This window comes from Poromitra crassiceps (assembly GCF_964638095.1).
Source record: "Poromitra crassiceps genome assembly, chromosome: 4".
NCBI lineage: Eukaryota > Metazoa > Chordata > Actinopteri > Beryciformes > Melamphaidae > Poromitra > Poromitra crassiceps.
This window is the reverse complement of record NC_139626.1, coordinates 45,233,719-45,260,982: the sequence shown is the minus strand read 5'-3', so window position 1 is coordinate 45,260,982 and position 27,264 is coordinate 45,233,719. Positions and strand designations below refer to the sequence as shown.

Genomic DNA, 27,264 nt, shown 5'->3' with positions numbered 1-27,264 from the left:
GCCCAGAGTCTTGGTTGGAGCCGTCGTGTGGCAGGTTAGCAGGTGCTGTAGTCCTCCTGAGGTGTCACCAAGCACACACAGGGCAAACAGAGGTGGGGTAACACAAAGTAAAAAAAAAAGGGGAGTTTTCTTTAACTTTTTTGTTGTCGTCGTCGTCTTTTCGTTGTTTTTCTTGGGTATCCGCGACATTTTTTATTTATTTTATTATAATTTTTTTTTAGAAGGAGTCCATGGCCTTGAACTCGCTGAGGGCCTGGACGGGGGAGATGTGTTTCTTCTGGGAGCCCCGTCGGACGCGCGTCTGGCACTCCTCGGGCTTCTCCCTCTTCACCAGCGGCTTCTTCTCGGGCGCCTTCATGCGCCAAGACACCACGGGTGAGTTGACCGCCGCCGTCCCGTACACCTTCTGGTACTTGGTGGAGGCCACGTAGGAAGCCTTGACAGTCAGCACCACCGCGTTCATTAGGTTCTTGGCTGCCTGGATCAGGGAGGTGGCGCTGTCCAGCTACAGGGAGGCGGGGGAGAGTTGGAGGAGATGAATGGCAGGATAGAGAGAGAGAGAGAGAGATTTAAGGTCAGGTCAGATGAGTCAAAGTTTTTGTAAAAAAAAAAAAAAAAGCAATATCATCCTTGCAAACGTGCAGCAGAGTGAGGAACGGAACGGAAGTGACAGTCTCACCGCACCGGTAGAAACGATATTTTAGAGCCACGATATTGTTACAAATATCAACAACTGGCCAACATATCAAAGCTGGTGGGCTTTATGGAAAGAGCACGGCTCGAGCAAGACCGTTATATCAAACTGCTCGTTCAGTGGCGTTTTGCACACAACTAACGTTAGCTCACAGTTAACAGCAGCTCCCAGTGCGGGTATGCATGCTGATTCCTCGTTTAGAGTGCCAAAGTCATGCCTTCTTCCGGCATTTCATCTGCCATTCATTTTTCCATAGACATTTTACAAAATTCGAATAAAAATAGTTTTCCTTTGTCAAACCAACCACTGTATTTGGAATCAGGAGAGACCCTCTCCTGAGAGAGACAACATTTCACTAGAGAGAAAAAATATTTTTATTTCAAATTTTTACTCTTTAAGTTTTTGTTTTGTTGCGTTGTTTTGGTCTGATTGAATGTTATGTCTCTCCTGATTCTAAATATAGCTGAATCGCTTGGTTTGACCAAGGAAATGTATAAATAATAATAAAAGGAATTTTATAAGCATTTTACGGAACGGCTATGGAAAAATGAATGGCAGATCAAATCCCTTGGTGCGCATGCCGAACCCGGAAGAGGGCGTGACTTTGGCACTCTATTGCAAAACTAGGAAAATCTCTAGTTCAACTTCGGCACATCCGCTCACCATTATCATAAACAAGCATTTATAGTGTCACAATGGAGCTCAAGTCAACACTTCAGTCAGTCAACGTCAATGGGTGCTCTTATAGTCCAGGCATTTTACGCAAATATGTGGGTCAACCTCACACTAATTGCAACAAAACCAAACTCAACTGATTTTGTATCCTCAATATGTCCTCAATGAAGGAAAAAAAGTGTTAAGGAAATGTATGAAGGGAAAGTATTGAAAATGACCTAAATATGATGGTAGCCTATGGAAGCCTTTTTTTTTTTTTTGATGTGCCATAAATCTCATCACTTATATCCTGTATGTGTTTTTTGCTTCAAGGAGAAGAAAAAAAAAAAAAAAAAAAAAAAAAAAGTTAAAAATAAATAAATAAACATTTTGTTAGCATCATATGGGTCATTTTCAAAAATTTCCCTTCATACATTTCCTTAACACTTTTTTTTCCTTCATTGAGGACATATTGAGGATACAAAATCAGTTGAGTTTGGTTTTGTTGCAATTAGTGTGAAGTCAAGTGACATTTTTACTGGACTATTATGTAGCTAGCTCTTATGTGCTACTTTTTCTAACAAGGCTTCCTCCCTTTCAGGTTATAGAGACTGAGAGGTGTTCTTTCAGATAGAGCGAGGGTGTATATCTTCTAGATATACAGGACCTACGAAGCCTATTCCATGATTGGCAATTAAGTGGGGAAAACATGAGCCTCACTACATGACATCCTTTTTTTTAGCACGTCATAATTAGAAGAGGCGGGGTCAGGTGTACCTCTGCCTCTGTCTGTTTTGTTTGGCTGACATTTAAGGGTCGGCGACCAGTGGGCCACCGTCTCCCTCACGCTGAGACAAGTCAACTGCTTAGATTTAATGAGTGTGGGCTCCAGCTGGCCATCGTGAAAAGGTTAAAGCCTCAGCGGGCCTCGCATGTCGGAGATGACACTTAAATGATCTCTAATTGAGTCCTGAGATATTATGAATAAGCGTATTGACACCACACGCCATGAAACCCAAACAAAAGTTAAATGGAGCTTGATGAGGAAACCATGCAGATATTTTTGGACAGGCGTACATCTCGTCTCTGCTTGATCACACAGTATTGAATGGTTTCTTTGAATGTGGGGATATCTAGTAGCTAGCTATATGATGGGATGAAACCCTGTCAGTGATTGTTGACATATTGCTCCTGTTTTGAGGATACATCGGACAAAACTAATACATTTCTTTAATAAATATTTTTAAATAAAAATATATTTTTTTATAAATATTTGTCATTGAAATTGAATGCGTTAAGCCTGGGATTGGGGAAACATGCAGCATAAGCTGTTGTTTTCAAGACATTCAAAGGACTTAAAAAAAAAATTACATTCTAAAATTATTAGTTTGTTATGGTGCCAAGTTGTGTGGTTGCACGCCGGCTGTATTTAGTTCAGGATTATTGAAATAACAATTTCCAAACATCATTCCAATGTTTTCGTCTTCTGATTGTTATAATACATCTTCTTTACAATGAAAGAGATCAGTGGTGAAAATGGTACAAATAGACTATGTGGTATAATTGACTGATTTCAGTCTGAGCTGCCCACGCAGGTTTTCTATCATAAAGAAAGTGAGGTGTGTAAAAAAAACACGTGGAAACTAGCCTGTTGTGAAGCTTTCTGCTATTATTAGATTGTTAGCAATTTGAAGGCATTGCCTCAGCCTCACTCTACATGACCCTTCTTCTAGTCTCTAGTCGGACCTTGAAAAGGTTTTCCCTCCCGAGGGGTAGAGCATCAAAACGCTCTTAAATTGACCAAGGGTGGTGATTAGAGTCCAGAAAACTCCCCTATACAGTCGTAGAAGATCAAGGACACCGGGGCTGACCACGTTATATGTTACAGTATAATGGTTAGACTTACCCCAGAGACGATGAGCTCTCCACCCAGGTTCTGCACCTCTGCTTTCACCTTGCTGCAGATGTTGAGCTGGTGACAGTACAGGGCAATTCTCTGCAGGTAGGCCAGCAGGTCCTGCTTGCAAGCTGAATCAGGGCACTGAACGGGGCAGAGGCACAAAGAAAAAGCAGTCAAAGCAAAGCCAATTACAAATGTAGCTGCAAGCGGTCATTAGCCTTATCCATGCCCATGGGGCAAATGAGTTTGACAGTGAGTAGCTTGCTTTATCTATTTATTTATTCACTTCCACATCTCAAAGATGGAAATGTGGAATGCTGCAACTGCAGGCGAAATGACCAAGGTGGTGCTATTGAGCATGACTAAGTGCGGGCTGACACAAATCAAATATTTATCTGGAAGTAATCAAACATGTATCTGAGGTTTGGTTACTCTACCATGAAGCGTATAGGAATTATGTTTCACTTCCTGTTTGCACGTCTCCGCCATCAACTGCAGTAATCTAGGAAGTCCATCTGTGCAAAATTCTGTTGAGATTGTATCAAATGTGCGAATAGTGGAAAAAGAATGTAGGTTTGAATAAAATGTCTTAGTGTTTAGCAGTTATTGGCCAAAACGTATACTAGTTCCTTGTTATAGTACCATCTGGCTGAATGTGGCTTAAAAATGATGTATTTATTGATTTATTTGAGTAGTGGGGGAGATGCTAAACCTATCCATCAAACATGGTTGACTTGCATTCCCTGAGATCCTGATCACTTTAAGGCAAGGAGAAGCTGCTATGGCTATGGGTTTGAAAACAGGCTGCTCATCTCCCCCTTTCAGTTTGGAATAAAACCAGTTTGTCACCATGTGTTGCATAAGTAGTACGCTACAGAACAATCATTACACAGAATGGACATAAACACACACACACACACACACACACACACACACACACACACTCGCACACATTCACACTCTTTAACAGCTACTGTCCTTTCTATATCACCCTGTCCGCTAACACTTTACAATAAGGGTCACTAAATTAAGTGTTAGTTCATCCTTAATAAGCATTAACTAACCCTTAATTAACAGTTTAACTAATGTGTCAAGTAATCGTTTACTAATGGTGTCCATGTTAACTAAGTATGAATTGAAGCATCATTTAATAGTTTAGGGTTAGGGTTAGGTTTAGTTAATGGTTAGGGTTAGAGGTAATAAACATGAACTAAGGGTACGCTTATGAAGCATGAACTAATGCTAACTGTTAACTAACTGTTAATTTAGTGACCCTTAATGTGACGTGTGACCCTCTGTCCTGTCACAAAGCTCTGGCCGGCTCCTGCTGGCCTCAGCCACCTGCACAGAGCGGAGGCCAGCCTATCAGACGCCTCAGCCACCTGCACAGAGCGGAGGCCAGCCTATCAGACGCCTCAGCCACCTGCACAGAGCGGAGGCCAGCCTATCAGACGCCTCGGCCACCTGCACAGAGCGGAGGCCAGCCTATCAGACGGAGCGGCAAGGCAAACCGGACCAGCAGCGGGGACTAAAGAGGAAGTGCGTCCTCTGCTCTCCTGCTATCACACAGTTTGCCCCTATTATTCCATCTGGAAGTGGTCCCGGAGCCAGCTATGGCCCACTAAGCTCCCAGTGGGTTCAGAACACGGCCTCGCCTCGCGGCGCGCTTTGCCTCGCTGCGAGCGTTCGTTTTGTACACGACACCTTTCTCCTCGCCATTAATATTAAACGCTCCAAACTAGGACATTGGGCAGCATTATGTGAGAAAAGGCACAGGTCATTTCCTGGTCCTGTGGGGCTGGGTAGACACTAGGCCACACACCCCCACATCCCCTTTCAGCAGCTACCCATTTCACGCTTGACCACTCCCACTCCTCTCTGCTCGCCGCTGATGAGCGCACAAAACGCACGCCAAACCCCCCCCCCCCCCCCCCCCCCCGTTTCACGGTGAAACGTCTGTTTATTTAGCCTACAAAGATAATGGCAGCGAGTGATTCAAGGGGTGATTTACCTTGATGGTTATAGTCGGCGCTATAGACTCTCGGCGGGAAACGGTAAATAAGACACGGCAGCCTCCCACGCCGTCTCCTCCTTCGATCGCACGCTCAGCAAGTGTCCCCCCGAGTGCAAAGCTCAGGTGGAGCCGCCTGCTGATGGAGCAGCAGGCCAGCACTCCTGGCTAGCATCACCCGCTAATTCCACCCCCACCCACGACACACGCCTCCTGCCCCCCCGGTCAGCTTGATGCGGACATGCGCATGACAAAATTGTTCCCTATTGCAGAGTTGACTAATAGTCCATTTCCTTCGCAGGTTCCCTGCTGATGTAAATAAACGGCATGGCCCATTAGCTTGCCAGGACCATAGCAGCTCTCTCATCCAAGAGCCACCAGTGAGGGCAGGAGGTGGGGCTGCACTGCCCGACTCTACTGGGCCTTTCAGAACCTCCCTGGCCTCTGCACTTTTGGGACGGGCCTTTGAAAGTCCGGTCAGACAGGACGCCCGCTCCTTTTCACTTTTGCATAATTGGGCCCCAAAATGAATGAAGCGTGCTCCCACTGGATAATTCAGCGGGTGGATGTGAACTCTGGTGCTCACACCGTCAGAGTGTGTGGTGGCAGTCTGTCAAAACACACGGCGCACCTCATATCCAGGCTGCATTATAAGCAGATAGGGAGAAGACGAGGCTGAGACTGCCCATTCCCAGATTATTCATTCAGTTGGTAAAAAGTCATGCTTTTTTTGTTTTGTCTGTTATCGTTTCATCTTCAACTTCACTTCTTCCGTTGCTCTTTTCCGATGGCACTTTTTATCGATTTATTCTGCTTTATTAAGTGGTCGATGGCGTACACACGTACAAAGACGGGAGCGATGGTTCGAGAGATGGGATGACGACGATCACCAAAGGTACCGGGCGAGATTCACACACACAGGATGTGACAGTTTTAGTTTGAATCTCAAACTAAAATAAGCGCCGTCCAAATGCTGTAGAAGCAGATTTTATTATCACTGCTTATCATCACGATAAAAAAAAAAAAAAACACAATGTCTTTTTTAGCGCTACAATCTCAGCTTGAATCTGAACAGATATGGGGCAAAACTAGCACTACCCCCCCCCCCCCCCCGCGCAAGCGACAGAGTGGAATAAAATTAGGGGAAGGGAAACATACTTTTTGCTATATGCGCCACATCAAAGGTTCTTATAGGAAGGGAAAATAGCACGGACGGGCCAACGTGACAGGAGAGATGTACTGTAATTGACTCGGGAGAGACGTGCTGCGGAGCTGTCCGGCCTTTTCGACGGGGCCTCCTATCTCAGAAGACAGGTGGCCGCTGACTCACCGACGCGGGGCCTCAGCCGGTGGGCCTGCTATTGTAGGGCCGCCCTTGACTGTTCAGGTTGTCTCTGCAGGAGACGTGCTTAAAAAAAAAGAAGAAAAAAAAAAGTGGGAGAAATAGAGTAGAAAAAAAGGCATCGCTGGAGTGAAATGGGGGTGAGGTGCCTCGAGGGGTTGTTCTATGTCAAGCGCTGTGCTTAAAGGAGTATAAAAGAGTCTGCCCACCCCTCCCTCCCTCCCTCCCTCCCTCCCGCCCACACACAACGGCCTGACGCTTCACACGTGCATCACCAGGGCTGATGGGGAGTCACACGGCAACAAGGTTTTCTACTTCAGGGACCCTGAAGCCCTGCAGCCCAGCGGCCTGCATCCTTACTGTCAGGCCACAGCGCACTCGTCAAACTATAGCTTCTCAAGCACAGTGTGCCAACGCAAAATACGTGTCCTCTTCATCGGGAATAAAGGAAATAACGATCTGTATAATCCTACGAAGACACTTGGTAAAAGCATGATAAAACAGAGTTTGGATCTCTTGAAATTTGAATAACCCAATCCATTTGCTGGCGGTACGTACGGCCCTGGCAAACTGACGCCTCGCACGAAAATACTTTCAGAACACAAACATGTTGGGAAAGGTCTGTTGTCTGAACGCAGCTCTAATGTCGTCGGAAGGGGAACAGAAGGCTGTGGATATGCGGCAAACAGCGGTCGAGGAAATCGTTTAAGAGCGAATTAAAAATGGCGAGCCACCTGCTCCGTTCATTACCACAACTGTTGATTCAGACAGTGGCTCTGCCAGTGATGTGCCACCTGAACCCTGTTAAACACTGATGGTCAGTCAGCAGCACAAAGGCCAAGAAAGAAATACATACGACACGTACGTGCGGCTACGGTAAAACTGCCGGAACAGACTCTCGCCCATGTTAACAGATGGGTAATACATGCGGTACGGGAAAAATACGCACCTATGTTTTGCCGGATCCGCATGTGTCTGACAAGATTACATGGGTGTGTGTGTCTGTTCCAGCAGCCCTACCGGACCCGCACGGAGCTGGTGGACATTTGCCTGTAGCTTTACAGCCATGTCTGACCATATGTAACCTAGATAGGGTTTAAGAGCTGCAGGGTCCCAAAGAGACACAGTGTTCTGCATGCAGTGAAAATATGTTATTCTTTTTCTTCTTCTTCTTCTTCTTCTTCATCTTCTTCCATATTTCTGCATACTGTGGTGCCTAAACAGCCACAGAATTGTAGAAATTGGGTATGGCAACAAAGCGGAGACCCAATTTCATTCATGTGTGATGAAATATGGCCTCATATAGCCTAACCATTTCAATGTGATGACAGCATTTTCTAAAACTTGGCCGCTAGTGGGACCCCAAACCCAAACGAAAGCTAAAGTTATATAGGTAGCAGCGGATTGAGTGGCCCTGACCGCGTGACCACCTTCGACCCTTCCTGGAGGGCTGACCGTGGGTAGCTGCTGGGACGTAAGTTGGGGCTTGGCCAGCCCCGGCTGGGTCACCTGGGCGAGGGTGTATGATGTTGCGAGACCCCGAAACATCCTATGACCCCAGGGTACATCACTGAGGATACGACCCAGTTATGCATCCATGCAATGTTTTTTCTTTATTAGTTAGCCTGGCTTAGCCAGTGACTCATAGGAATAGACCACGTGACAACCAGGAAAGACTAGTGACTACTGGAGAGTCAGTTGACAGCCGGAACAGGGACGGCACCCGGGTAGCAGTATGGGTTAGCTCCCCAGCCTGCGTCTTCCGTGAGGAAGAAGCCCAACAACCCACGAGAGGCCTTTTAGGAGGGCCATTCAAGCCGCAAGTGGAGACTGCAGTGCCACCAATTACTGGTACTGCATAGTATCCACCAAGATACCATCACCTCGGAATGAGATGTTTGGAGCGGGGGAGTCTGGTGCAGCGCACAGGTCGTAGACCTGATGAGACGAGGGAGGAGCCCGGCCGGGTGGCAACCCACAGAGCCCGGTCCCTCTACGTACCAGAGCCCTCCCCATCCCCCGGTCCCCGGTACATCACTGAGGATACGTCCCAGTTATGCATCCATGCAATGTTTTTTCTTTATTGGTAAATAATGCCATTTACCCCTGGATTTACATTCATTTAACATTTCATTTCATTTAGCATTATTTTCTGCTCAAAATAATTGTAAAAAGAAAAAGAAAAAATGGGCAATTGAGGCAATGAGGTTTGGAGCCGCCTAGTGGACACAGTTAATGCATTTAAAATGTTCCTACACTAAGCATTGAGACAAAAACAAAATGGAAATAAAAATGGCAAATGTAGTCAGTCAGCTTTACTTTGAGTGTTTCAGTGTGTGTATTTAGTTTAATTAGCAGTAAAAGAACTGCGGCCTATCATGTTGATAGGGGTAGCCTACAACTAAAATGCAGGGTTATAACAGCATAATATTATCTGGTTCTCTGAATACTTGACTGTATCCACTGTGAGGCAGGGCCGGGAGGGCCCTCACATGTATTCTGCTTAGGACCCGCAGATGACCCTGCGCATTGTAAAATGCTTTGGATAAAAGCGCTAAATGCAGTCGATTTACCATTTTAGAAGCTAGCGGTATTGCAACAGGAAATATTGATGAACACAAGAGTTTATTTCCAGCTCTTATGTATTTGCGCAATTTGGGAAGCTCAGACAGATGCAAGAGGCATTGCGCCTCCATTACTGTTCGTCCACGCATAAGTCACAGAAAGTTGTAATCTGATTGGACGCCCTTTGAAAAGTCATCTGCAAAGTCTGAGCGCGGTGACTCCGGTGGCACCACCACTCCCTCCATAGGAAATCAATAGCAAACAGGCCAAAGTGACTTTGCTGATGCTCGCGTGTGCCGGCCTTATAGTTACAGCACTACTGGAATAATGTCGATAATTGTGCTTCACAATTTTTTGATAGGTAAGGGGGCTCCTAGATTGTTCCAACTCAAGAGCTCTGGTACCCTCCGGAAAGACGGCCAGCGCAGAACCCTGTGATATTGAAACTATAATTATTATTAGAGTTTACCAGCTAACAGCAGCTGCAATTACAATGACAACAGGCAGCCGTAATAAATCAATAGGTGCCCGAGTTTAATTCTCACTGCGTATTGGAGACAGATGAAATGAAGAACATCATGCTTTACCTGGAGTGCTGTTGGCATTCTTAAATACCTCCCACTCCACACGCACGCATGCACACACACACACACACACACACAGACACACACACACACACACACACACACCTCCCTTCCTTTTAGCTCCCATCATCCCTAGGCATAGCACTGATTGATTAGATATTGAAAATGTTCTGTCAGCACATTTGTGAGAGGTACTCATCTGATAATGAATGCAACACCTCGGTTGGGAGCTAATTATATTAGAGACACAACTTGGTTCTGCTCTCTTGCTCTCTCAACGTTGGCCCCACTGGGACGAACAGCCATGTGGTGAGACAGCCCACTGGTCCAGATGGGCCCACGTTCAAGATGTCCGAGCCCACTTAACAGTACCGCTAACTCAGAACCTGCTCTGCCTCTGGCCACGCTGACACAGTCACAGACAGTTTCCAACGTCTAGAAACACGCTGACACAGTCACAGACAGTTTCAAACTGCTAGAAACACACGGACACAGTCACAGACAGTTTCAAACTGCTAGAAACACACTGACACAGTCACAGACAGTTTCAAACTGCTAGAAACACACTGACACAGTCACAGACAGTTTCAAACTGCTAGAAACACGCTGACACAGTCACAGACAGTTTCCAACGTCTAGAAACACGCTGACACAGTCACAGACAGTTTCAAACTGCTAGAAACACACTGACACAGTCACAGACAGTTTCAAACTGCTAGAAACACACTGACACAGTCACAGACAGTTTCAAACTGCTAGAAACACACGGACACAGTCACAGACAGTTTCAAACTGCTAGAAACACACTGACACAGTCACAGACAGTTTCAAACTGCTAGAAACACACGGACACAGTCACAGACAGTTTCAAACGTCTAGAAACACACTGACACAGTCACAGACAGTTTCCAATGCCTAGAAACACACTGACACAGTCACAGACAGTTTCAAACTGCTAGAAACACACTGACACAGTCACAGACAGTTTCAAACTGCTAGAAACACACTGACACAGTCACAGACAGTTTCCAATGGCTAGAAACACACTGACACAGTCACACACAGTTTCAAACTGCTAGAAACACACGGACACAGTCACAGACCGTTCCAAACTGCTAGAAACTAAAAAGAAAAAATATAGAAGCTTTCAAATTAAAGTTGGGAATAACATGAGAGCGACACTCCCAACGCATCGAATACTGATGTTCGGTCAGGAACCCTTGCCGTCACTTGCAGAAGGGAAAGGTAGTCCCCTCTCCTCAGAAACCAACGGTGCGGGCGAGGTGACGTCTAGTCACGAGTCACATGACTGCTAGTCACATGACGTGTCCAGTTTTTAACCCCGTTGTAACCGTTTTTTAACCCTGACCCAAACCATAAGCCTAACCCCCGACCAAGTTGATTTACTTGCCTAAACTTAACCGGCGGCGAGTGAAGCCAAGAGTCGCAACTCGCTATACCGGGCCGAGTCTGTGGTCACGCCGATCTAGACTGGGCGGAAATGAGGGGAAAGTGGTACCGCACCCGTTCTAAAGTGAGGGAGGGCTCCTGACCAGATGTCAGGTTTTGACGGGTCAGGAGTGAGTTTGTGTCGCACAAACACATTTGCAAAGTTACCTGATCCGCGACAGCACGGGCCAACTTGTCCATCCTGGATCCAGCCTCAGCAATCTTCTTAGCTGCGTTGATGACATCTGAGGAGTTCTTCAGGGGGCCTTTACCTCTGGGAGTAAGGAGTGTGTGGGGGGGGGGGGGGGTGGGTTGGTTATACAGAGTGGAATCCAGAGCTTCCCTCTAAAAGGCGCTTCTACCCACTGTGTGATTAACATTACTGTGGCTGACAGTTTGCCCGTCCCAATGGCAACATACACTTATTGTTTTCTTTAACAAAATGAATCATTACAATAACTCAACAGATACATAGCATACAAGGTATACATTTACATTTGACATCTTTGGCATTTGCTAGACATCAGGGGCCGGTTGCACAAAACACCTTGAGTTAAGATTTTCCTTAAAGCAGCTACGAGCAAGATTTTCGATTGTTATTAAACAGTATAATTACAATATTGATGCATCACATCTTACCTATAATAGTAGCTGAGACCAAAGCCGTGTGAATCGGAGATTGCTCTCTTGATGATTATTAAGTCTGTGTCTGTCTAACCTCGTGTCACCAGGGGGCTCTCTCTCTTACCGGCGGACCGGATAAACCCGGAAGTGAAACGCAGCTGCCTGCCTTCCCCCGTTCGCGCTGCCTAGCAACATACCATAAACAAGGAGAACGCCATGCATACTCTCGCGAACATCTCTCGTTATATTCTAACAGGTTTTTTGGAAGTTATTTTGTGGTTATGGCCAAAGTGGCCGCTGCAAACCGTTTCATTTCACTTCCTGACCTGCCCTGGCCACAGACAGACTAACACTGGCCGATTCACTCGGGGTTCAAGCGAGACTACTCTGCGTTGGTCTCGTCTACTATTAGAGGTAAGATGTGATGCATTGATATTCAATTTAGACTGTTTAATAACAATCGAAAATCTTGCTCGTAGCTGCTTTAACGTCCGAGTTGAGGTTCCCATAATATAAAATAAAATAAAATCGGTTGCACCAAAAACCCTTACGTTTTCTCCTTAAGGTTTCCTTAAACATGTTTAATCTTAAGGAGAAGACTTGAGAGTTTTGGTGCAGCCGATTTTATTTTATGGGCACCTTAACTTAAGGTGTTTTGTGCAACTGGGCCCAGGCTTTCAGTGACAGTGACAACGGTAGAATATTTATAGGTTTTCGTTCCTAAATCAACAACGTTGCGAGCAACCAATAGTAAATGTCGCAAAGGTCAATGCCACATGTCCCAGACTGACAATAGATGTAGTAAATCCTCCTCTGCTCCTAGTGGTCATGATAGAGAAGTGCCATAAAAAAAAGAGCTGGGGAGGAAAGGTTCCGCTTCTTTTCCGTGCCCTGTTGTTTTTTTTCCTGCTGGCGTTGGCCGAGTCAATGTGGCTAAAATAAGTGTGCTTGCCGGTGAGTGTGACTGATCTTTTATTTTGTAATCAGTGTGGCGGGGGAAGCTTCCCCTCAATTTGTGGACGCTCGTTTGTGCCATCAGGGTCACTGCCAAACAGTAATGGCACATTCGCAGTGCCATAACCATAATCACTCATGACTATGGTTCTGCATATCTTTTTGCTTTGCTCTGTGCCACATCATTATGGACTGGATGACAACTCCATGCACTAGAGATAGCAATCAGCTATGGGGCTATCGCAGCGATGTAGAGCCCAGATGGAGGAGATTGAGAGGAAAGCTGTTGGCTTTCAGCAAACATGAGCAACAAGACTTTCAATGCAGACGGATCAACGACTATAGTCTATCTTTGGATCACGACACTGCTATAATGTTCTCCGATCCAAATGAAGGTAGTTTGGATGGCGTTTCCTCTACCAAAACTGTGTTACTGGTGACTGGTCACTCACAGATTTAGGGCTCTATCTTCCGACAGGTGCTATCCCCTAATAGCGCTTGCGTACCTGTGTGCCCTTGCCTTAAGGCACGGAAGATAGCATTCCGCCTTGCGCCGTCCGCCAGGTGTTCTGCTGAGTTTTGCTCGCCCGCTGAGCAGCAAAAAAAAGCATCCCCCCCTCACGGGAGCATACTTGTAATGATTTATACAGAAATGTAACTGTTTAAAAGTGATATAATTGTCTGGTAGACGTGACCTCCCTGATTTCTAAGTTAAAACAGCCCCGAAATATGTTGGGGATGCAATTCTCGGCAGGGATGCGGAAAGGTTCACGGCACGTGTCGCAAGCGCAAATTAGAGCCGTGCCAAAATCATCTGCGCCCCCAAATGCCTGCGCAAACGGGATTTGGGCGGTCTTAACTACCAGAATTATTCACAGGCGTGGCCAGGCAAGGCTGGGCATTACGTCAATCAAAACCAATCAGATTCCCATCTCGCAATGGCTGTTTGCTGTAATTGTCTCCATGCGTAATAGAGTGTACTCACTCATGTGAGGACAGAGGGAGCTTATTGACAGATCGTCTGTGGTGCCAACGACCCTTCGGGTTATGGAGGTAAATAGCCTATGTCCATTGTCTAACAAGTTTTCTCAACTCATTTCCCTCTTTGCAATGTGATAAAAGTTTCTCAGTGAGTTATAGTTGATTGCCTCACTGAATTATCTATTAAATGACATCTCCAAAAGGAATTCTACTTTGCACTGCGCTGCGCTAGACGGAGATTACGGGTGTGCTCCGAGAGCGTGAGGTATTTGCGCGTAAGAGGTCCTTTTCAAAACTCTTAGCGCAAAGTAATTGCGCGCTGCTGACGATAGGGTAATGCCATCTATCCCCACATTTTAGCGCTGAAACGCCTGCTTTGGCTTGTGGCAGCCAATGCCCAGTAGAACAGGCATGCACTTGTGTCCGCCCCCAATTTGCATTGCGCACGGCGTTAAACGAGCGCAAACGCTAAATTTGTGCTTTTGGGAAGATAGAGCCCTTAGAGTTGGTACAATCAGTGTGTTTCTTTTTTCAAAGCAGGGGTGAGATGATTTCTCAGCACTAGGGATGGGCATTTCTAGCAAAAACACAGGTCGAAATTCGCTGGGCCAAAGTCGACTTTTCGTCGAAATTTGCCCACCCCTAAAATAAATAAATAAAATAAAATTGCTAGTCAAATTTTACATGGTCTCGCTAGGCATGGGTCGATTTCCGGTTTTACCGGTTCGGTTCGGTATACGAGCCCAAACCGGTTTGATCACGTGCAAACCGAAAAAACCGTTTTTTTTTTTTTTTTAAGTTTTTTTTTAAGTTTTTTTTTTTTTTTTTTTGCCAGTCCATTCTGATTGCACTATTGTTCGTATTAGCCTCTTCTCAAGTTGCACTAGTAGGCAAAAGTCTTATTTTGTTTATTATGTTGATGTTTGAAGAAAAGTTAAGCTGAATAGTTATGAGAAATAAAAACAGTGTGTTGTTACAGTTAAAAGGTTCTGCTTATTTGTATTCAGTGTTCGTGCTGGTTGGCAGCATACCAGCTTAGAGGTGCATTATCGCCACCAACTGCAGCCGCTTTGATACGTTTTTTTGGGGAATATCGAACCGGTTTCAAAATGTTCAAACCGACCCATGCCTAGGCCCTATATTGTGTGAATTTGTGAGTTTTGAAGTTTATAAGGCAGCTCAGCTGTAAGCCAATCCATTCTGATTGCACTGCTTGTGTTTTTATTAGCCTTTTTCTCAAGTTGCACTATAGGCAGAAGTCTTATTTCATTTATTATTTTGATGTTTAGAAGAAAAGTTGAGCTGAATAGTTATGAGAAATAAATACAGGGTGTGTTTGTTACACAGGTGTCCTGCTTCTTTTTATTCAGTATCATTGCTGGTTGACAATACCAGCTTAGAGGTGTATTATCGCTATCAGGTGGACTGAAGTTGCACTACAGACAGTTATGGGCCACACTCGGGAGCCCTGCTTGAATTTTTTTTTTTTTTTTTTTTTTTTTATTACAAAAAAAATCGGTATACCGGTTCGATCCGGTTTAGACGGCAATATCGAACCGGTTTTAAAATTTTCAAACCGACCCAGCCCTAGGTCTCGCTGATTTTAACTATAGTTGAATTGCTTGGTTTGACCAAGTAAAACAATTTTTATAAGTATTTTACGCAAGGTCTATGGAAAAATGAATAACGGATGAAATCCCATGGACAGGGAGAGGGGGTGACTTGTCATTAGGCAGCCAGACCTGAGCCTACGTTAGCCGTTAGCATTAGCATAGCACCGAGATGGCCCAGGGAACGGACAGTAGACTAGAATATCAGCTTTCCTTCATGCACTAACAAGCCTTGAAGCCTTTTCCTTGTGGCTGAGTGTTGCCGTTATAGACAGTTTAAGACCATTTCTACTACATTTCTAGTGTTTCTAGAGCTACTGGGTGCTGCTACTATCAGCTGAGCCCAGAGCTGTTCTGCGCCAGTGTGCAGCTCGGGTGTGCAGCTCCTATGGCAACGTCGCATGGACAAACGTGTCATTCTTAACACGTTCACTGCCAATGGCGAGTTGACTCGTCAAACACAATCCAACGGTTCACTGCCAATGACGAGTTGAGACGTAAAAAAAAAAAATGTTTTTTTTTTTTTGACGGTGGGACGTTGATCTAACCCTTTTACGTCCCCTATACCAGAATTGGAGGTATTGAATGTGTATAATCTATTTTACCGACCCACTGAGTGGCGACATGTCTCTCCACAGTACAAAGAGGCGAGCCAAAACTGGAGGGAAAAGCGCGAGGAAGCCGTTCTCATACAGTAAAATGGATGGCGAAAACGCTTTCGTTTTCGCGCTGATTGCTGGCGGTGCGGGATTGCAAATTTGCATAATAGATTACGGGTGGAACACACTTTGAAACACGCAGCATAAATATGACCAGAATCGCAAAAGCTTCATCAAAGCTCTCAACCAAAACTCCAAGTAGCGAGCGAGTCCATCCAGACTTCCTCAAAGAGCGGCCGCGCAGACAGGCACAGCAGCAGCAAAGCAATGAGCCTGGTGACGCGAGGTTAGAGCAGCAGCAGCAACGAGCTTGTGACACGGCCGCTGCAGCCAAGAAGACACACACGGAGGGAGGAGTTGGAAGCAGAGGGGGGTTTCCTGCTGTTATGGAGGAAATTACTGTTCAAAACTATTGTTTAGATGTCTGACGTCTTACTGATGCCAAAAATGAATGGTTAAAGTGACTGTTCTATCGAATTTCACAAAAAGCCGTTTATCTCAGAATAATTTTTCTGACGCTGAAACCATGCTGTATTCAACTGCTAATGCTTACATAACTACTAACTCTACAAACTAACTCTTTTAGACAGAGAAAGCACACATTCTATTAGTTCTTTTGAGATATTGTGTGTTCACAAAATCTTAGCAGAAAATAATCCTCGGGTCTTGAAAGATTAGCCAGAATCCTCAAAAAAACCCTCTGGCAGAACCTACCTACAGTAAAAAAAAAAACGGCTGGCAGTGAATGTGTTAAAGAGAGAGGCGCCGGTAAAAAAAAAAAAAAATTAAATAAACGATTTTTGACTTTCAATAATAAAAGTTGACCTCGATCATAAAAACGATTATTCGAAAATTCCAAATTCGTTGCCCATCCCTACTCAGCGCTCGCCCGCCCGTCACATTTACCTGGTGAAGTCTGTCATCTCCATCATGATCATGCACATCTGCTTGGCCAGAACAATGATATCGTTGCCGTTGTCGTCCCACTTGGCCACCTCAGCGTCGAGCTTGCACTTCTCCTGCCTGAAGCTCTCCACCTGCTCAGCGATCTTGGCCTTCTCCTCCTGGGGCAGCTGGGCCATGATGGCCTGCAAGAAACATGGAGGTGTAATGGGGAGAGGAAGAAAGGCTTTAGCAGTGGAAACGAGGCAGAGGATCTTAGACGTCACAACCTCTCCTTCTTCTCACTGCTACTGTGCGGTAACTTTAAGAAGAAGCCGGAATGGTATGGTAGCACTTTATTTGGATAGTCCGCCGACAGAGAGTCTACAGAACATTTGTAACATGTCAACAGCTGATTAGTTGACATTCAACAATTCAACTGGTTCCCTTTGCCTGTAGATGTTGTTTTAACGGCTTTATTAGTTGAGTTTCAACAGGTTCTGGTTGCGTCCCGTTCCACACACCTCCACCTAGTGTCATTTTCTAGGTATGTCCATGAAATGTCACATAATACAGATAACCTGTTAAACTGTTGAATGTCAACTAATAAGCTGTTGAAATGTTACAAATACTCTGTAGACTCTGTAGGCGGCCTATCCCAATTGTTACCGACGAAATTGGGATGGGCTTCGGGAAGATGGATGGTTTGAGGGAAGGAGACAATAAATGTCAGAGGAGAATAATTTGGGGAGGGAGATACGGCCGGGGAGGAGAGAACGATAGGGAAATAGGAACGGGGATTAGTTTGAGGGAAAAAGAGTACAAGGAAGAAAAAATGTACACTTTGGCAAAGACTCACAATGACATCAAATATGGAGCTGTTAGCACCATTTCTTCAATTTCCCCCCTTTCTCCTGTCTGATCTACTTCTTAATCCGCCCTACAAAACTTGGGACGTTTAAGTTCAGAGTCTGACTATCCTTTGCCCTTCTGAAACGCTTCAAAATAAAGTTCTAAACTTTACAATTAATGACCGGACCTTTTCAAACCCCTTGACATCTTATACTCATAAAGAGCAAATCCATTTTCGCCTTCATACCCCCCCCCCCTTCTGTGTGAGAATACATTTGCTCTCTCAGCGGCCTTTGGGGGGGGGGGGGGCAGGTCCAAAGTGGCATAAATCTTGTGGCAAGGTCACAGGCACAGTGGGAAGGAACCCGCTATTATTTGGGAGATAAATGTATAATTACCTCGCTTCTTAGACCAAGGAATGAATAATGCATTTGTTCAACATGATGTCAGGGAGGTGAGATGGAAGGAAAAGTAACCTAGTTTCCATGAGGTCGATTCTATTGACTCCTGAGAGAGAAAGAGGAAACGAAGATGGTAAAAAAAATAAAATATAAAACCCAAGGCAAACGATGTATTCGTTTCAGCAGATGGCCAACACTGTTTTTTAACCTCACCTATTATTACTGTCCTCCAAGTATTGCCATTCTCTTAATGAAGTAATTGCCCTTGTCCTCCTTTTTTGCTCCGTCGTATTCCCTAATCTGTCCAGCCTCCCTCTCGCGGCAAAGCTGCTGTGTGTGTGTGTGTGCGTGTGTGTGTGTGTGTGTGTGTGTGTTTGTGTGTGTGTGTGTGTGTGTGTGTGTGTGGGGGGGGGGGGGGGGGGGCTCAGTGTGGAAGTGCGTCACCTTGCGCCCCGACGTGCGAGGAGGAAAATGGAAAGAGTATAGATGACTGATATAGATGAATAGATGCTGTTAGCTGCCGAGATTCTTCGAAGGAGACGGGCCGAGGAAAGGCGTGAAGCGCGACAGTGGAGAGAGATAGAACATTGGAATTAGGGACAGAGAAAGAGAAAGAGAGGCAGAGCCATTTGCAGAGCCATCCGACGCGACGGTCTCATCAGAGGCCACCAGATGTGTCCCTGGCTTTGGCCTAACTGATGGCCCTGTGAGCAGAGTGCTGCACAGCTCTGATGGAGGGCTAACTGATGGTCCTGTGAGCAGAGTGCTGCACAGCTCTGATGGAGGGCTAACTGATGGTCCTGTGAGCAGAGTGCTGCACAGCTCTGATGGAGGGCTAACTGATGGTCCTGTGAGCAGAGTGCTGCACAGCTCTGATGGAGGGCTAACTGATGGTCCTGTGAGCAGAGTGCTGCACAGCTCTGATGGAGGCTAACTGATGGTCCTGTGAGCAGAGTGCTGCACAGCTCTGATGGAGGGCTAACTGATGGTCCTGTGAGCAGAGTGCTGCACAGCTCTGATGGAGGGCTAATTGATGGTCCTGTGAGCAGAGTGCTGCACAGCTCTGATGGAGGCTAACTGATGGTCCTGTGAGCAGAGTGCTGCACAGCTCTGATGGAGGGCTAACTGATGGTCCTGTGAGCAGAGTGCTGCATAGCTCTGATGGAGGGCTAACTGATGGCCCTGTGAGCAGAGTGCTGCACAGCTCTGATGGAGGCTAACTGATGGTCCTGTGAGCAGAGTGCTGCACAGCTCTGATGGAGGCTAACTGATGGTCCTGTGAGAAGAGTGCTGCACAGCTCTGATGGAGGATGGCCCTGTGAGCAGAGTGCTGCACAGCTCTGATGGAGGCTAACTGATGGTCCTGTGAGTAGAGTGCTGCACAGCTCTGATGGAGGCTAACTGATGGTCCTGTGAGCAGAGTGCTGCACAGCTCTGATGGAGGGCTAACTGATGGTCCTGTGAGCAGAGTGCTGCACAGCTCTGATGGAGGGCTAACTGATGGTCCTGTGAGCAGAGTGCTGCACAGCTCTGATGGAGGGCTAACTGATGGTCCTGTGAGCAGAGTGCTGCACAGCTCTGATGGAGGGCTAACTGATGGTCCTGTGAGCAGAGTGCTGCACAGCTCTGATGGAGGCTAACTGATGGTCCTGTGAGCAGAGTGCTGCACAGCTCTGATGGAGGCTAACTGATGGTCCTGTGAGCAGAGTGCTGCACAGCTCTGATGGAGGCTAACTGATGGTCCTGTGAGCAGAGTGCTGCACAGCTCTGATGGAGGATGGCCTTGTGAGCAGAGTGCTGCACAGCTCTGATGGAGGGCTAACTGATGGTCCTGTGAGCAGAGTGCTGCACAGCTCTGATGGAGGGCTAACTGATGGTCCTGTGAGCAGAGTGCTGCACAGCTCTGATGGAGGCTAACTGATGGTCCTGTGAGTAGAGTGCTGCACAGCTCTGATGGAGGCTAACTGATGGTCCTGTGAGTAGAGTGCTGCACAGCTCTGATGGAGGGCTAACTGATGGTCCTGTGAGCAGAGTGCTGCACAGCTCTGATGGAGGGCTAACTGATGGTCCTGTGAGCAGAGTGCTGCACAGCTCTGATGGAGGGCTTGCATGAGGAAACTCTAATGACACAAAACCAAATAGCAACGGTAGCTCCCTTAAGAGGCCGGTGCAGATCTCCTCTGTCGCCTAGTGCCAAGAAACACAAACAACAGCATGGCAGCAAATCCCATTGAACAGCATGTGGGGTGAACACAGAGCCTCGCATTTAAAACACACTTAACATGTATTTACACTGCGCGGGAGCTAGCGGGGGAATCAACAACTGAAAACAATTTGTAAACTCCAACAAGGCACGCTGTTATGTTAGCTTTGCAGGCATACGTGTAGTTCGCGACGTCCACGTTCATGCTGAATGTAGCCGAGCGTTATCTTGTAGACCAGTGTTTCTCAACTGGTGGGTCGGGACCCAAAAGTGGGTCGCGGGGCCGTTTTGTGTGGGTCGCGCATGAGAAAAAAATGTCTACTCATTGAGGATGCTGGCGTCCGTGGACAACATGACTGTCTTTCAGAGGCTGTAGTGGGCTCAGTTTTAAAGCCAGAGCGAAGACACTGGTACCATATGAAACTAGAAGACCTAAGGCAGCCATTGGTACCAACATGCCATGCTGGCTTGTTGCGGAGGCGGCTAAATGATGTTACAAATGAAGGCTAAATTCTGAAAATTGGGTCGCGACTTAATGACTAAGGAAGAATGTGGGTCTTGAGGCTAGACCAGTTGAGAACCACTGGCGTAGTGTAGACCATGCTGGACTATAATCACTGCCTAATCAATAGTGACACAGGTGACTGCGTAGTGCCATGAGGCAGAGGCAGCAGTAAATTCATCAGAGAGACTAATTGCATCCCTGTGAGATGAGGTCTCCTCTCTGCCTCGGCATCATGGCATCACTGACCCTTGGACTGGGGGCGGTCATTAGCATATCCTCGCTAGCGCCTCGCCAAACTGTTGCGCCATCAATTATTCACTTATCTCTAATTATACACAACAGTGTGCCGGCGGTGTCAAAATGGCGCGTTCGACCTACAGTGGGAGGAGGAGGAGCAGAATCCTAGATGCCTTCAAGCCATTGTTAACAGGTCAGAACAGGTCAGTCGCTCCCTATAGCAGATGCATTAGACTTAAAAATAATAATAATGGCATTGCCAAACAGCTGGAGGCACCAAAACATCTCTGGAACCTCAACGATTTGGATTGAAATTCCATTTTCTAAAAGCAAGGATGAAAGGAGGCTGGGGGAGAGAGTGTGAGGATTTGGGTTGGTGCTCCAGTTCTATGTGAAAGCGGTGTGACACGGTTCTATCTGAAAGCGGTGTGACACGGTTCTATGTGAAAGCGGTGTGACACGGTTCTATGTGAAAGCGGTGTGACACGGTTCTATGTGAAAGCGGTGTGACACGGTTCTATCTGAAAGCGGTGTGACACGGTTCTATGTGAAAGCAGTGTGACACGGTTCTATCTGAAAGCGGTGTGACACGGTTCTATGTGAAAACGGTGTGACACGGTTCTATGTGAAAGCGGTGTGACACGGTTCTATGTGAAAGCGGTGTGACACGGTTCTATGTGAAAGCGGTGTGACACGGTTCTATCTGAAAGCGGTGTGACACGGTTCTATGTGAAAGCGGTGTGACACGGTTCTATCTGAAAGCGGTGTGACACGGTCCATGTGAAAGCGGTGTGACACGGTTCTATCTGAAAGCGGTGTGACACGGTTCTATCTGAAAGCGGTGTGACACGGTCCTATGTGAAAGCAGTGTGACACGGTTCTATCTGAAAGCGGTGTGACACGGTTCTATCTGAAAGCGGTGTGACACGGTCCTATGTGAAAGCAGTGTGACACGGTTCTATCTGAAAGCGGTGTGACACGGTCCTATGTGAAAGCGGTGTGACACGGTTCTATCTGAAAGCGGTGTGACACGGTTCTATGTGAAAGCGGTGTGACACGGTTCTATGTGAAAGCGGTGTGACACGGTTCTATGTGAAAGCAGTGTGACACGGTTCTATCTGAAAGCGGCGTGGCACGGTTCTATCTGAAAGCGGTGTGGCACGGTTCTATCTGAAAGCGGTGTGGCACGGTTCTATGTGAAAGCGGTGTGGCACGGTTCTATGTGAAAGCGGTGTGACACGGTTCTATCTGAAAGCGGTGTGACACGGTTCTATCTGAAAGCGGTGTGACACGGTTCTATGTGAAAGCGGTGTGACACGGTTCTATGTGAAAGCGGTGTGACACGGTTCTATGTGAAAGCGGTGTGACACGGTTCTGAACACAGAGGCGATGCCGCAGCACGGGGGGGTAAACACATGAGCCAATTGGGACGTCAGGGGAGCGGGGAGGCACAAGGTGAATCCCTCCCCCTCCCTCCCTCCCTCCCTCCCCAGCTCTCTAGAATTCACTTATCCCCAAATCCCTTCCCCTAGCTTTACTGATAACACAACAAGGAGCGGCGTCGGGAGCGTCGGGGGCTTAACATAGTGGCAAATCCGGCCGAGGGAGCCGCCGTGCCAATGCACTCTGCGTCTGCGGGGATTAGCGCGCTTTTCCCGGGTCTCTTCACCGAGCGCGGCGTCTCGAAATGACTTTAATTTGTTTCATTTGAAATAAAGTGCCCAGACACTCAGAGTTCAATTTTATGGATGACCTATCAACAGTGTTATCCAATCACTGTGTCAAAAGGGGGCGGGTGAAGTGTGTGTGTGTGTGTGTGTGTGGGGGGGGGGGGGGGGAGGGGCTTTGTGTTGAGCTCTCTGTCCATGATCCGTGGCGTGCTATAGGAGGGGAGATGGGCGATTGCGCGTGCGTGCTGTGATAGAGAGAGGCCTCCTTCCCCTGTGTGTTTGGCCGCCCTCTCGCTGTGCATGTTTGACTCTAATAACTTTGCTTTTTGCATAAGTATAATAGAAGTGACAACAAGCACTGGAACAACGGCTCCTGGGACTGCCCTCGATTTGATTTGATTTCTTTGCACGCTGAGCGAGAGGGAGAGAGAGAGAGAGAGAGAGAGACAGAAGAGAGAAGAGAGAGACGGAGAGAGAAGAGAGAGAGAGGGAGAGAGACAGAAGAGAGAGAGAGAGGGAGAGAGAGAGACAGAAAGAAGAAAGGAACCCTCTAACCTGGTGCATTATTAAAAATATGAATGTTTACAGATGTTTACCAGATCTCGTTGCGCTAAGAATCAAACCAAGTCTAATGCTTCAAGCATCAACGGGAAATGGCATCACATTAAAATATCGATATTGGGATTTAGGAATCAGTTTTCTTCAAATGAATATCGATTCAATATCGATTTTTGTTTTAACCCAGCCCTAGAGAAGAGAGTGGGAGAAGAGGGAGTGAGAGGGAAGAGACAGACACCGACACACAAACCATTTGGATGGTTTTGACTGTATTTTTATGTTGTATTATTTCATATTGTGTTATTAATCATACTGTTTTTGTGTATTGCTTTGTTTTGTGTATTTTTTCCAATGTGTACTATGCTTTGGCCTAAAACGGTTGCAGCTTTCATGCCAATAAAGCCATTGAATTGACTTGAATTGCAATTTAATTGAGAAGAGAGTGAGAGAAGATAGAGAGAGAGAGAGAGAGGAGACAGAGACCCTATTTTAAACAGAAATGTCATTTGCCATTATTACTGCACTGCACTTGATGCTTTGGCAATATCGTATTTGTTACACTCATGCCAATAAAGCAAATTGAATTGAATTGAGAGAGAGAGAATGAGAGAGAGAGGAGAGAGAGAAGAGTGTGGAGGGGTGGGGTGGAGAGATAGCATGCCGTGTGTGTGTGTGATACACCAGCCACTGGCTGGAGTGTCTTGCAGGGATCAAGCACTGTGCTGGTGTCAGCTCCTATGGAGAAAATGGATTAGGGTTCCTCTTGTCTGTTTGAATAGAAACACAGAGCTGCAGCGTGCACTCGCCACGAGCGCTTATCCCGACACGACAGGCCCGGGCCCGGCACCAGCGCTTTAGCGGCAGACGCATCTTTTATGGATGTGCTCGCCTTCTGCGTGTGTAAATGTTTAGTCTCTGAGGGCCATAACAGTGTCTATGAGTGGAATGAGCAGAGGCTCTATCGATGAACTGTGTGAGCAGCTGTGTCAGTGTGCCAGATGTACTTTACATACTCGTAGAAATGTTAGCGAGCACACGTTGTGCTGAGCTGCGATGTTGCGAATTGATCCGCGTGCAAAGTTGTGTGCGTATAGATTTCTCGACGTCCGTGCAATACACATTACGTCCGACGATGTCATGTCACCATCTCTCTCACACAGCTTGGTCGGGTTAGTAGTAGACTCTAACCCAGGGCGTCCGTAACAGGCACAATCGGCCGTGTTTGCGGGGTGGGAAGCCGTGTTAGGGGTACGTGTCCTGGGCTATAGTGCCTCTTCTGGTCGCCGCCTGTTCGGGAAGGGGGGGGACAGGTGGGGGAGAATAGCGTGATCCTCCCACGTCCTACGTCCTGCGGTTGAAACCCCTCGCTGTCAGGTGAAAAGAGGCGGCCGGCGACTGGCTCATGTATCGGAGGAAAGCGTGTGCTCGTCTACAGTTCTCGCCCAGATCGGCCGAACGTTGCGTGAGAAAGCTGCGCGGTCATGCCAACAGCATTTAAAAGGAAGGCTTGATAGGGGTTGATAATCGGCGACGCCTCCCCTTTCACAAAGGGACATGCTGCGATATCACACTGTTCCCAAGAAGAGCTGCCCACTCAAAGCACAGCTGAGTGCCAGGCAAACTGGTTCACAGTTTGGTGCTGTGAAGATCCTTTTGTGTGGCAGAGCTATGGTGCCAAAGCTCAGATGGCCATGCGATGGGACACGGTGGGACGCTCAGCGGGAGGACCACGGGCCCCCACAGCCGTCCTGGAACAGCGAGTGCACCACCCAGAGCCTGGGTCTGGTTAGTCTCGCAGTAGCCAGCAAAGAGATAGCTATCTACTTCTGGTGCTCAACTCTCGAAAAGTAGTTAACTCATTGAGTGCCAGCCACTTTTGGAGAACGGACGCTCCCAGTGCCAGAGTTTCAGAGCGTTTTCAGTGATTTCTCGAGGCCCACAGAATATTGTGTGATATTACTATGTAAACACTGAACACGCACAAAGAACGATGAGACTCTATTCTATCATCTGCAAAAAAAAGTTTATTGATCCCATTTTCCGTTCTTTAGTTATGAGCCGGAGAAGATAGCTTGATTCATCCAAAAAAAGCAATTTTTTTCTAGAAGCTGAGATAATTGGCCTTTTGTGAAATTAATCATTTCAAGCACATCACTGACTCTGAAGCTAATCTTTTCTAATGTAGTCACACCTCAAAAATAATTTCCTTCAATAAAACAGTTTAGGCCAGGGAATTTTGTTTGGCAGAATAATATTTTTAGCTACAACCAGCAGCGCTGGCCCCTGCGTGCGCTGCTGGTTGCAGCTTCTTGCTGGTTTTGATTTGCTGCTGGTGGGTATCGGATATTCTGGCTTGCGTTTGTCAATCCTGTCCTGCTGCCTGGGTCTGTCTGGGTGTTGCGTGCTGCTCTGCGTGCCCCCCCCCCCCCCCCCCCCGCCCCGCCCCGCCTCGCCTCAACTGCACACTCCTCCTCCTGTCTGTGGTGGCTCTCTGCTGAGTTTGCTGTGCGCACAGTGAAGGGTGCGGAACAGCCAGGCTTTTTTACAGCGTTCCGCGTGTGTTTGTCACCGGCAACGATGCTTCCAGTTGAGAATAATAACAACTCCACGGTGTGGATGTGCAGATGTGCTGTCGCAACCGACACGGAGCGGCTCAATTGTGGGAGCAGATTGGCTGCTGCAGGCACAGCTGCAGTAACGTGCTTCAGCATATCGATGCATACGGATGCGATGCGATTTCCGTTTCCATAACGACTTCTTCTTTGTTTTTTCCTTGCCTTTCTGTTATGTGGAGAGCACTGTCGCCACCTAAGGGTTCTGTAAAATAGGTTATAGACCTCCAATAGCTACAATAGTTGTACCAGAGATGTATCAGGGATTGATCCACGTCCCACCGTCAAAAAACGCAATTGACGACAACCGTCGTCATTGGCACTCTACGTCAGTATTTGAATTGACGACAGCTGTCGTCATTGGCATTCAATGAGTTAAGGACCGCCCCCTACCTTAACGCCAAAACAAAATGCGTGACAGACATATGAATTGACCAACCACGGGCGGCACGACGCAACTCGTGGGGCGGTACATTTCGAACGATGCACCAAGGCACGCAGAGAGCCCGGACTTGCGTAACGGCCCAGCCAATCGGATTTGACCGTAGGAATTCCTATACGGCAAATCCCGGAAACGCTGACTTGTGATTTCGGGAGCCGTGCTGACGCAAGACGTTGGGTCCGACCACGTGACACTAGGGTCTGGTTCACTCTTTGTCCAAAAGGGGAGATTCCAGAATTCGTAATGTTGAAATCACTTTAAGATTTATGACCTGAACACGGAGTCATCCATTAAACCAAACTTTAGTACGGGGGAATAAAATCTAGTCTAAATGAGACTTTATCAATTGGGGTTTATTTGATTGTTGAGCATGAATCTAGAATATTGATTATATTTCACTAAGCACTTTTTAAAAAATCCGTTATGCTGCTGATTTTCATTTTGCTGCTCTGTGCCTCTGTGCTTTCTTGAGGAGCGTCTGGCTTCCTCTGAATCTCAAACAGCTTTGACAAACGATGCAACATTTTCAAATTAAACAGGGATTTCGTTGTCAACTTGCACTGGTTTCTTTAATGCTACAGGTAACGGCAAAGAGGATTTCTCTCATGTTTATTTGTCGTTTGTCATGTTTGCCCTCGAGCAATGCCCTGGGTGCCGTGGTGTCAGAAGTCATTGTCACGCCCCTTTTGCCATACACGCCCAAGATCTGGTCCACACAACACCAGCTGACATCCCCTAAGCCCTCATGGGTCAAGGCGAGACGGAGGGACCAGTGGACGTCAGCCGAACCATCTAGGCTCCACCGCTACATCAAGGACCCCACGGACGTTCCTGGCCAGCACCTGCCCCCGAAACCAATGGTCGACTCTCAACCG

The 27,264-nt window shown here is 46.9% G+C and overlaps 1 protein-coding gene across 6 annotated transcripts in view; it reads right to left on the bottom strand.

Moving 5' to 3' along the window:
- Positions 1 to 217: 217 nt before the first annotated feature.
- The window catches only part of ctnna2 (catenin (cadherin-associated protein), alpha 2), a gene marked incomplete at both ends in the record, with an annotated part of 596,683 nt that continues 569,636 nt past the window's right edge, over positions 218 to 27,264 (bottom strand). For 5 of the 6 annotated variants that reach the window (XM_083634725.1, XM_083634723.1, XM_083634724.1 and 2 more), the window contains 4 exons: positions 218 to 505; positions 3,255 to 3,389; positions 11,368 to 11,473; positions 16,934 to 17,115. In XM_083634725.1, coding sequence (XP_083490851.1) covers positions 218 to 505; positions 3,255 to 3,389; positions 11,368 to 11,473; positions 16,934 to 17,115 — 711 coding nt within the window. The remainder of the gene's footprint in view (positions 506 to 3,254; positions 3,390 to 11,367; positions 11,474 to 16,933; positions 17,116 to 27,264) is intronic. The other variant, XM_083634727.1, reaches the window with a different exon arrangement.